This window comes from Ahaetulla prasina, chromosome 2, assembly GCF_028640845.1.
Source record: "Ahaetulla prasina isolate Xishuangbanna chromosome 2, ASM2864084v1, whole genome shotgun sequence".
Classification (NCBI taxonomy): Eukaryota; Metazoa; Chordata; class Lepidosauria; order Squamata; family Colubridae; genus Ahaetulla; species Ahaetulla prasina.
Window position 1 is genome coordinate 142,772,637 of NC_080540.1, and position 12,106 is coordinate 142,784,742.

General features: G+C 41.7%; 1 protein-coding gene across 1 annotated transcript; it reads right to left on the bottom strand.

Moving 5' to 3' along the window:
- Nucleotides 1-1,172: 1,172 nt before the first annotated feature.
- On the bottom strand, nucleotides 1,173-8,685 carry KCNJ2 (potassium inwardly rectifying channel subfamily J member 2). Its single transcript, XM_058170849.1, has 2 exons — nucleotides 8,474-8,685; nucleotides 1,173-3,236 (listed from the first exon to the last, which is right to left on the bottom strand). Exon 2 carries the CDS (start codon nucleotides 3,018-3,020, stop codon nucleotides 1,743-1,745), a length of 1,278 nt encoding a protein of 425 aa, XP_058026832.1. The 5' UTR covers nucleotides 3,021-3,236; nucleotides 8,474-8,685; the 3' UTR covers nucleotides 1,173-1,742.
- Nucleotides 8,686-12,106: the final 3,421 nt, after the last annotated feature.

The window sequence follows — 12,106 nt, forward strand, 5'->3', positions numbered from 1 at the left end:
AACTAAATGGGTACACTTGATCTTAGAGGCACAGATAAGTGTTACAGCATTCTTGGCCAGGGACCCAAAAATACCATGAAAGTCATGGTTCAAAGGCTTTGGTAGAGCTACTGCACCCACTGATCACCCTAAGACGTATCACTCATTAAACCCCAAAATGAAGGGAAATCTTTTACAGTATTGTTCACTTCAAACAAATGTTCCCTTGAGCAGAACATAACAGTACACAGTCATTTTCTGTCCTCCAATTCTGGTAAGGGGAAGGTATGCCAAAAAACACACAAAACCACTGCACAGCGACCCTTACATCAGATTATTCCATGCCAGTTTCTTGTCTCCCGAGACCCTGCGGCAACTGTGCTTCCAGTACTCAACCTAACCTACATGGCTGAACAAACACTTTTACCAATCTCTAACAAATGTAACTTAGACAGGGCATAACCCTACCCTTGGTTACATGTAATGGTTCATTTCCCCTATATATGCCAGTCTGCTTCTATTATAGGCTTACATCCTAGACCTTACTTTGGAATGTATGCATGGCTTAACCTTCAATTTTATGCCACAGTTTTCTGGTGTTTAACAAAACAAGAAAAAACAGGTGTTTGCTTCCCTTGACTCAACTTTTTTTTTCCTTAAAAAAAATTTGGAAGCTTATCTATCTACTACCTATATCTAAATTGGTTACCTGTCACAATCAAGCAACTCTTGGTGGTGGTATTTCCCTAAACCAGGGCAATGGAACCAAAAAAAAAAAAAGACTGTCAATTGTACTCTAAACTTGACTTTTGGAATAAGGTGCAGTAAAAAAAAAATACACACGTGAAGGACCTGAAGGGGAGGAAAAATAGTCTGAAAGCAGCCTGTTGTATTTAAATAAAAAGTCCACTGTGCAAAAGCGTGCATCTTTTTTCTTTGGTATTCACTTAGGTAGTTTGGAAATCAAAATATATATTGGATGCAATGAATCTCATGCCACTTCCAAGCACTATTTTTTTAAAAAATAGCTTGCTATAGGCTACTACATGACCTTGTGTTACATAAGAATTTTCCTGTAACTGGATAGTCGGGGAGAGAAATTGATTCTAGATACTGAGCTACTGGCCTCAACAGACAGATTTCCCAGTTCGCCAGTCACTTGATTGATGGACAGAGCTTTAAAAATAAACAAATTCAAAACTGGGGGGGATTGTCCCCCTTTTTTTGTGGAAAGGATACTTATATATCTATATATCTATATATCAAAAAGGAAACAAGTATTAAACTGTGACAAAAATAATTACAGTTTGTGTTCAAGTAGTTAGCAGCAATTTTGAAAAGGAAAAAAAAACACAAGGCAACTCTTGCCTTGGTTATGCCATTAAAAATGTTCTTGTTCCCAAGGGAGAAGCATTTGGGGAGGAAAAACAATGGATGACGAACAATAGAGCCCAACCAAAGCTTGCCTGCAAGTTCAAGTTTTGTAAAAAAATATATACATAATTTATTCTACAACATATGTGCCTTTTTAGCAATTAATAGACATAGTGCTTCAGGTTCCAAGTTCACGCCTTGCTGTACCTACTCTGAAGACAGCACTTGAAAACCAGCTCAGGTTTTGACTCCTTAGGGCTGCTTGCCCATCCGTGTCCAACAGTACCATCAGCTGAAAACCTGTTTGCAGCCACTTCTCAATGCAGCATGCCCGTTATGGTGAGATACATTCTAAACATTGCAGAAAGTATTCTCTCCCCCACCCCCAGTCATATTTCAGACTCTCGCCTTAAAGGTCTTGGTTCTAGGGGCACCCCTGCTTGGCTAAGATGGTCCATCTCTGGATGAGTGTCTGTACTCGTGCTCTCAGGCACCCCATTGTCACTGTCTTCTTCCTCTTTGCCCGCAAGGGCAACTTCATTCTCATAGCAAAAAGAATTTGCATTCGAGAGGATATATTTTTTCTCGGCTAAGTCTCTGGCACTGCAAAGGGGCGTGTTCGGCACTTCGTATGTTTTGTGGAACCTGGAGTAATCCACTTTGTAGTAGTTCTTTTCTTCAAACAGGACCGGCTCATAGCGATGGCCCCACAGGATTTCATTTGCTAGATATGAGCTACGGCACTGAGTGGTCATAGCTGTGGCTTCCACCATACCTTCCAATATCACTACAATCTCAAAGTCTGCATTGTCCATATCTTGCTTGCTTAAGTCATATAAAGGGCTCTCTTCGTCTATTTCGTGGACAATTGTAATGGGCGAGACCAAAAATATACGGTCTATCCCGCTGTCAAACCCAACATTGATGTCTATTTGATCCAGAGGGATGTATTCTCCTTCAGTGGTGATCCGAGATTTGAGAAGCTGAGCTCTCACGTGTGCCTCCACCAAGTGGCTTTTGCGCAGATTGCCAACCCTCCACATCAAGCACAGTTTTCCATCTCTCATGGCTACCACAGCATTGTTACTGAAGATGAGAGTTTCATTTCTCTTTTTGGGTTTCGCCATCTTAGCCATGACAGCGCCAATGATGAAGGCATCAATGATGCAGCCAACTATTGACTGGAAAACCACCATGAAGACTGCAATAGGGCACTCGTCTGTGACACACCTGAAGCCATAGCCAATAGTGGTCTGCGTTTCAATGGAGAACAGAAAGGCTGCGGTAAAGCTGCGCACCTCAGACACACAAGGTTTGTCCGTTTCCTCTAGGTCCCCATGCAATAAGGCAATCAACCAAAATACACAACCAAAGAAGAGCCAGGAGAGGATGAAAGCCAGACAGAAGATAAGCAACATCCATCTCCAGCGGATGTCAACGCAGGTGGTAAAGATGTCTGCTAGGTATCGCTGACCTTTTTCACCCACGTTAATGAACTGGACATTGCAATGGCCATCCTTCTTGACAAACCGGCTCCTGCATTGTTGCCTGGTGTGTACTTTGCTCTTCCCATTCCCAAAACCGTTGGCCACTGCCATAGTTGCCAGCTTCATACCATCCTCTTCCGAGGAAACGATGCTGTAGCGGTTGGTTCGCACGCTGCCCATCGCTTCCAACGTGGACTCTGGTGCTTCTGCTTTAGAAAACAGTCTGAGTTTCTGCAGAACTCTTTGGAGAAACAGTTTTGAATGTTCTTGTGAACACACTCAGATGAAAAAAAAAATGAGGGAGAAGCTGGTGCCTCCGTCAATCCTTGACTATGCCAAAGGGAACCTTCTGATATTCTGATGATTAACTAATCATCTACTAGGAAGAGACATGACCTGTAATAAGAAGGGAAAAAGAATCAGCAAATGCTAGAAACATATCTCTCTTTCTCTCTCCCGCCCTCCACCTCTTTTTTATTCCTGGCATGCTCAATTTTGTTTAGTCAAGGAACACATAATTCATTCAGTGGTGACTTAGCATAGCTGTAGAATCAAACTCTCCTGAAAAGAAAATCGACATCAAATATCCTGAGTATAGCATCTATGTCCTTGCAACATAGACAGATCAAATGTTTTATGTTTTTTTAAAAGTATCATAATGATATTATTCTAAAACTGTATATGTCTCAGAAAGTGTTAGAGATGCCATCTAATTCCTGTTTGCAAAACAAGACAGCAAACCTTTTGAAATCATTCAGCAACGGGATTATTCTGATAGCATTTTGGCATTGGAGGTTCAGCTTGTCAGATCTGGCTTAAGACTGCTAGAAACCTTTCAAGCGATATCAAAGAGAATTCTTTTTTAAAGACCAAATATTACACTGCAACCCATATCCCTTGCCAAGTTTTCTGCTTTCACACAACGCTGAGATTTTGGAATAGAGAACTCTTTAAGTTTCTTGTTTTAATCCATTTTCAACAGGTTTGATTTCCCTTTGAAAGCTTTTTCTTAAAAAATATTAGAAAGCAATAACTGAATATTATTTTTATTATTTTCGTGAAACTCTATTTTGATTGTGAAAGCAAATTAGTTTCATGGTAGCTATTTTAATGGAATGAAAACTACAAAATATATTAGAAATGCAGTAAATATTTAATGGAAACCTGAACAAGACCCAAGAATAACTTTATGAAGGGAAGGTTATATCTTTTAATCACTTGCATTTTTAAACCAATGGGTATAACTGAATAAGAATGCATCCTTTGCTGTCCATTCAAAAATGGATGGACGGATGGATGGAAAAAAATATTGGAATTAAGAGATGCAAAGCATTTAATGACCAAGATAAAGAATAGCCCTGATTTTGCCTTATTAGTGACATACAACAATTAAGGACCCTGACTGGGATCCATGTTCTAATCCAAGCCACAAGATACAACCAATTAGCAGCTAATCTGCATCACATTGCCTGCGTATTTAAAAACCTGCTTCATTTAAGTCTTCTTTGATGATGTGCGCCTTTAATTCTTTCCAAGCAATGCTGTTAAAATATCCTTCAACCAAAACAGAATTTTACAAGACAAGTTTGTGTTCTTGAACCTGAAGAACAAAAGAGCTATGGTTTCCACCCCACTCCCCGAAAATGACTGGCAAATCATGATCAGCTAGCTGAACAGTAGTCATACATACATGCATATACTGGTAGTCCTCAATTTATGACCAGTTGCTTAATGACCACCATTAAAAAGTAGTAAGAATGGGCCTGGTCACAATCCATTTTACAACTATCATGATTTATGACTGTAAGCATTACCATCGCAACTCAAGGACTACCTGTATTGAATATATTATATTCAAAAGTAAAGTTTAATTGTTTTCAAGTTTGCTTAATAGTGGGTGGGTGTCCTTGGCATCACATGTTGCAAACAGAAAACATAATTTTAAGCCTGGTTAATCAGAAGAAAATGCCCTCCGGGCATATCAGGAGTCCCATGCAGGCTTACTTAGGAAGTAGATTATTTCCAGCATATGGAACTGTAGCTTTTTTAATACTGAAACCACAGCAAACCTTCAGTTTTCTTCCTTAGTGAAATACATCCATTTCACATTTTCCATAAAAATCCAAAGATTTAAAAATGCAGTAGGTGACAATGCATTAGTAGTGCTACATTGATTTATTGTTTTTATTCTTCATGGCAACCTCTTCTTATTCAGAGCCCCTTTTCTAGAGTTATACAGATGGCACCTTCATAATGCGGTACCTTAAAAAGGAACAGTATGAAATCCCACACAGAGACTTAAATGAAGAAGAAGGGGGGGGGGGAAATCACTGGTTTAAGTAAAATATCAAAGCTTTCCCAATGTGGAATAGTGGTTAAGGTGTTGTACTACAACTGGGAAGAGCCAAGTTCAAGTCTAAGTTCATTGTGATCATTTATTGGGTGACCTTGAGCCAGTGACTTTCTCTCAACCCAATCTATTCCAAAGAGTTGCTGGGGAGATGAAATGAAAGGAGATCTTCATGTAAGCTGCCTTGAGCTCCTGAGGAAAGGCAGGATATCAAATACATTACACAGAGTAACAATTTGTGTGCCATAGTATCAGTTTATGCCATACGGTTTAATAATCTAGACCATTAACAAGAGAAGGGAATTTTCTTAGATATTACGGCCATCTAATCATATTGTACGATTTGTACATTATACAAACTTTTGTCTAATTTTCTGGATTCCACCTGCATATATTATGTACTGTAGAGATATTTCTTTCTAAATAGCTGAATAAAGAAAATATAAAGCAGAGGGATAAGCAGAACTCTATCTTGGTTTTTGATTAGTAACTTTCTGACATTTGTCATCTTCAAGTTTTTTGCTGCGTTATCTTCTGGTAACTTCCAAAAACCCAAATTCACATTAGCTCTCAGGTTGTAAAAGAGAGAGAGAAAGAGATGTGAGACAGAAGTATCCTTGGATTTAAAGGAAAAAAAATTGCATGGGTCATAGGATGTCTATACAGAATAACATTTTACAAAGCCAAATTGATTTGTGGGCATTTGTTCAAATTCAAATTCAAATCACTATCAGCACTACATATTTGGAAGCACAGCCTCCACACAGGTCAGATAAAGTGACCCTTCAAGAAAAAAAAACTGGACTATAACTCTCTATAATGCTCTGAGACCTCATCTAGAATTTTGGAAAATAAAGGATTGGCACATCACACTAAATTTATTACAGTCTTGGCTATTTTTCCATAATTTACATTCCTTTAAGCAGCAAGAAAAAGGCATGAGGTCAGAGGTTAACAATTACACTCTATCTCCAGATAAGGATGAGAGCAGTATATTAGGAATTTGGCATCTAATACCAATCCAGGCAGAATCAGGCTTTGGAAATATTTAGAAGAAACATTTTTTGCACATACGCCACATATATACAAAATAAACTCCTTCAATGTCATGTGTAGCAGTCCTCCTCCAAATGCACAAAATGGGTATACATTTTGGCAAAAAATGCTCTGCAAGGTGCTTTATAAGAAACTGTTTCTAACAACAGAATGGCTATTTCTTAGCTGCAGACACATTTCTTTCCCTTCCTCTTCTATCACAGATGCACAATCCATTCAACGATGTAGCCACATGAGCCCTGTTATCCAAAATAGGGTATCAAGCATCATGCTTGACAGTGCATTTTCCTCATATAGCTGCAAATATTTACCAAGACACATGTCATCAGAAAGCTTGTGTGTCTCTCGAGCCCACCTGTCTCTCTTTTCTCTTGCCCACCAGCAGACATCTCACACTCCACCTGGATAAAACACCAACTGAATTGTAAGTCTGCATGCTATGGAACTGCACCATAGAGCGGATTCTTTTGAATCCCAAGAATTTTTTTTAAAAAAAATGTCTGGGACTAGTTTCGTGGATCAGCTCAGTGCCTTTTCTTAAGCCCTTCTACAGCTTTAGAAAAAGATAGGGAATTTTTTGTTTAACCCAACCCCACCCCCACAAATTCAGACTTTGAAAGGAGGTGTTGACTGTTGGATAGTATCAAGAAAAAGAGGTACAGCTGATAGGTTCTGAATCTAAATCAACTACACCTACATAGAAGCTTTGGAGCAAAAACACAGCACAGAGAGGCTGATGAGAGATTTTAGTCGCTAAAAGGATTGAGGAGGGAAGGGGAGGGAGAAATAGTTAATGAGCATATAGCAGTTATTTCCCAGTTGCCAGCATACACCTCTACTGAGGCTGTTCAAGGCACATGTTGCTAAGTGAAGCTAACTGCTCCTTGCCTGTGCCTTTGAGTAAACAGAATGGCTCTGAACAGAGAGTTCAATCAATGCTCTTTTCTTCTAAGTCTGCCAGACTCTCTGCAGTCTCTCAGTACTGGCTGTCTCTTCATCCCATCTCCATTCTAGGTTTTTTTTCCCTCCTAATGACATAATCAAAGCATTTTAAAAACAAAAACAAAAGGGCCAGCAATGCTGGCAACACACCTAGCCAGCTTGTTTGTATAAGATGAGGATGACGATGTAATTACAAATGACAGGCGTCACTGATAAGCCACTTTTTGTAAGATGGAAATAGAGAAAAAGGACTGAATATGGTACAGCATATATGCATGCAGCTGTATATACAAATGCCTAGGAGAAAGGGTGACCCAGCACAATCCGGAAAGCAGAAATACCCGGGTTGAGAAGAGCATGATAAGAAGAGGTTTGAATTGCTCACAGTAGTCGTTTAAAGCTGCTTGAAGCAGCTGATCCCAACTAAACGTTCCAAGAATAAACTATTTTCAGATGGCAAAATCTGTAACAGGCTTCATAGCATCGCAAAAATTATTTAATCTCAATGGAAAAAAAAATTCTAATGAATCAAGTTAATGTGATGCAATCTCTCCCAAGCTGTAAAACTCTCACCAGCCTTTTTTTTTTTTTTTTGCTTCCAGTTCTTGGCACCTATAACAACATCCATCCATCTCTCTCTCTCTCCCTCTCTTCTCTTCCTCTTTCTCCTTCTCAAAAAAAAAAAAAAAAAGGGAAAAATCCACTCAAGGCTTCGGTGCATGCTGAACAAGAACTGTCAACATGTGGTATTTTAGGTTGTTGTGAAAGATATTGAGCACTGGGTGAACCTAAGGGCTTAGATGCTATGACCTTTTCCTGAGTCACAGCATTTTTTTATTTTTGTAATCACTGGCAAAAAAAAAAAAAAAAGGAAACAGCAAAAAATAAGAGAGCAACTAGTAGCTTTCTTTGATAACTTCTAATGCAGAGCAAGCACTGCAAAGTCGGCTTCGTGCAGTGAAACCTAAGAGCATAAATCGCCGCGACTATGAACAAGAAAGAACCTGGAGACTACTTCAACTCTCCAAAGGAGAATTGCCAGCAGCCGCTAAACGGGGAGTTTAGGAAGAGAAAAATCGCTCCGCTTCTATTCAATCAGAAACTTGTTTTGGGTGGGTTGTTTTTTTCCACCCCCGACCCTCAGAAATATTATGGTGGGGTTGGAATTCTGCATCGAGTACCCACAGTCTCAAATTATTTGCCCGGCTTTCCAGGTTCTATTTCTTTCTCCTTTAGGAAAAAGACAATTAAGGTGTTCTCCGGAAAAAAAGAATCTCTTCCTTACCTGCGGGTGAGTTTTAAAGCTTAAGCAATGAATGACTATTATGAATAAGAGCGTAAGATCCAGACAAGCATGCCGAAGGTCCGCCGCTAACCGCTGCACCCCTTGCAAATGAAACAACTGAATAAGCTGCTGCCTGAAGGACCCATGTGATTTTTAATACCGGCTCATGTGTCTCCACCTCTTGAAACCAAACCAATGAGAATCGCTGGGCTGGCTTGCGGAGCCTGAGGCTGACTTGTAGCGACTCCGCCGAGGGAGTCTTGCCGAGGAAAGCGAGAGGGATGGAGCGGAGGGACGACGGTGGGAAAAGGGGGAAAAAAGTGAATTTTTTTTAGCTCCGGGCAGCTCTCGGCTTCCTTCAGTTGCGCCGAACTCTTCGCGGGGACCTGCCGCAAACTGCAGAACGCAAAAAGTATATGAACGAGGCACGGTTTATCTAGGCGGCCGGGTGCGGTGCGGAAAAGGAGTGGGAGGGAAAAAAACCGGGGTACCTTAACCGGGGTACCTTGCGTCTCCCGGGAACAGGATCTTGTCCCCAAGATTTCTGAGGCTTGAAATCCTGCGATTGCTACCTTGGGACGGATTTTGCTAAACAGTTGGCGGGGAACGTGAGGAGAGGGGAAGGAAGGCTGGCCACGGGTATTGCTTAGCCGCGGAGATCCTACCGTCTGCGGGAAGGAAATGTGGCTCTGATGGGGCGGGTGGTGGTGGTGGCGGAGGACCAGCATCAAGAGAAGAAATAGAGAATTGTGTGTGGGGGGGGGGTTTGTTTGGAGTAGGCAGAGGTAGGGGAGGAAAAAACCAACAATGTAGGCTTGGTGTATTCAGCCACCGGTCCTCCGTGGACGGCAGGGAGCTCCACGCAGCGAAACTGGACGGAGGGCTCGCCCAATTGTATAACCAAGGAATGGAGGAGTGGAATTAACGAGGGATTGCGAGGAGGCAGACGTAGTGGGAAGAAGAGTTGTGTAACAGTAACAGAGTTGGAAGGGACCTTGGAGGTCATTTAGTCCAACCCCCCTGCTCCCGCAGGAGACCGTACTAAGAAGTCGAACTGCCGACCTTTTTGATCGACAAGCTCAGCGTCTTAGCCACTGAGTCACATAGTCAGAGATCCATGAGGTTCGGTCTTCCGGCATCCCACAGGTTGACCCTGCGGAGAGTTTGTGCCTAGACCCGTAAAAGAAGCTTTTAACAAGAAGTTAGCAGGTGCAGACTACTGTCAAGTAATGCAACGTAAGGGGGAAAAGATAGCATCCTGTTGAAATTGAACTTGTTAAAAAAAAGCTTTAGGACCTGTATTAAGCATCGGGTAGCAAAATGAGGTGGTGAACCGGAAGAAAGGCATGGATCCAATTAGGAAGAGAGTTTAGGGAAAAGCGGGGTGGGGGGGAGATTAAGCCTTCTACAGGAAGGGGAGATTGAGAAGGTGTGAAAAGCTGATTGGCCAAAAAAAGAGAAGATCTTATGGGAAGCAATAAAAATCGGGAGACCTTGAAAACGGAGCAGAAAAAGTTGGAAGTATGTTGTGGGAGATCAAAAGATTTAGCAGATGTCGACTTTAAAAAAAAAACTCGAGCGAGGTTTGCTTTTGGCAGTTTGTGGGCAAGCAAATTAGCTATTTTTACCGCCATGAAATTATGAATGGGTGGGTGGGGGGGTCTTTTGAGTTGATTACGACTGACTACGAGCTATCAAATAGGTGTAGACTTGCAACGATCGCATATTCTCCGTGATTGAGTTAAGAGTAGAAATAATCGCCGTTCTCATCAAAGTTATCTGGGCCTGAAGCAGCCGTTCGCCAATTAAAAGTCTCCGCCACATCAATCAAGCGTTTGCTGTATGAAATCACAACTCTCCGCCGCTTAAATCAGTGTTTGTGTACAGTATCGCAGGTCACACGCGTCTGCCTTCAAACCAGTGGCTGCTGTTAAAAAACACACCTCCCTGCCAGCTAAATCAGTGAGTGTCTAAATAATCTCTCGAACGGGGGGGGGAGAGAACTGCCCCCCAAAATTCACAAATCACCCAACTCCGAGACAGCGCCTTCTACTGCCTCCCGGCCATGGTGCCTATTGGTATATTCATTCCTCCTCTCTGCCTCAAGGACCAATCAGGAAACAGCATGGAGAGCAACTTGATCCGCCTCCTTTTTCTTGCGGTGCCGGCGCTGCTGAAATCTATCCCGGGACTGCTGGGATCGTTTTGATTCCTGGAGGACGGAGCGTATCTGGGGCTTTCCTAGTCTATGGGGGAAGTCGGGGCTGAAGGACAATAATATAGTTTGAAGGAGAGATGGTTGAAGCAAGCAAGGAGGGCATTACTTGGGAAATGAAAAATAATAATAATTAAACGGTGGTTTTGAGTGATCAGCCAGCTGCTGAGGTTGGGCCTGTTGACCTTAAGAGAAGGGAGCGAGAAAAAAGAAAGCATTCATTTATGAGTAGTTCGAGTTGCTTTTTTGTAATTAGAGCCCCTAAAAATCATCCATGGATAAGCAGGCCAGTGAAAGGTGGCATTGAAAATGCCTATGTGTGCTCCTTGTAAAAAAAAATATTTTTTTTTTGTATAACACCCATATTCCAGAGGTGGGTTTCAGCAGGTTCTGACCAGTTCTGGAGAACCGGTAGTGGAAATTTTGAATAGTTCAGAGAACCAGTAGTTAAAATTCTGACTGGTGCCGCCCCCATCTATTCTCTGCCTCACGAGTCCCAGCTGATCAGGAGGAAATGGGGATTTTGCAGTAACCTTCCCCTGCCACGTTCACCATGCCATCCCATGCCCACCACAGAACTGGTAGTAAAAAAATTTGAAACCCACCACTGCCATACTCCCTTTGATTGCATATTATAAAGGGTAATAAAACTGAGGGCAAAATTACCTGTGATTTAAATATCTAGGGCTTGGGGAGGGGATTTAAAGTTGCTCCTTTTAACTTGAAAGGGAAACAAACCATTGATGGAAAGAAGAAAAGAAAGGATAAATGGGAAAAAGTTAAGGGAACTCCATTCCTGCAAAACAAAAGAGTCTTGAATTATGTTTCTTGGGAGAGAATATGCAAGAAAGAAGAGAGTGGATAGGCATCCTTTCTTAGTGAATTACTTCTATAGTAGTATGCTGCTTCAGGGCACACACAGCCTGAGCAGTGTACCTGCTCCCCAGGTCGTGCAGACAAGAATAACTAGGTTCACTTCTTCCGTCTGTACGTGGTTTGGTGAGGTTGGTGTCCAGTTCTCCACACTATCTGGTGGTGGAAGTTAGGAGAATAAAAAGAGGTCATGTCTTGTTTCAAGGAAGGTGCTCATGTTGCTGTTTGCAGTTCACACAAAGGCCAGCATTTGTAGTGTTGGGTGGAAGCTCCATTATTGTACTACCCAAAAGAAAATTCAGGTGGATCACTGTGTTTTTACCACAAGGAGCCCAGTAGACGGCATAGCTCAGAAACAGTAAGTGACTGAGGAGAAGCAGGTGTTGAGGCTCTCTAAGCAGACAAGTCTGCCCAAGGAATTTCTTACTCTTGATTAAATGCATTTCAGCCTGTCTGCAGAAAGAGCTGGTCAATTCACAAGAGTACAAATTAGCACTGGCTTTTTGCTTACTATCCATTCAAATCCTCCTGCTGTGTTTTCTCTG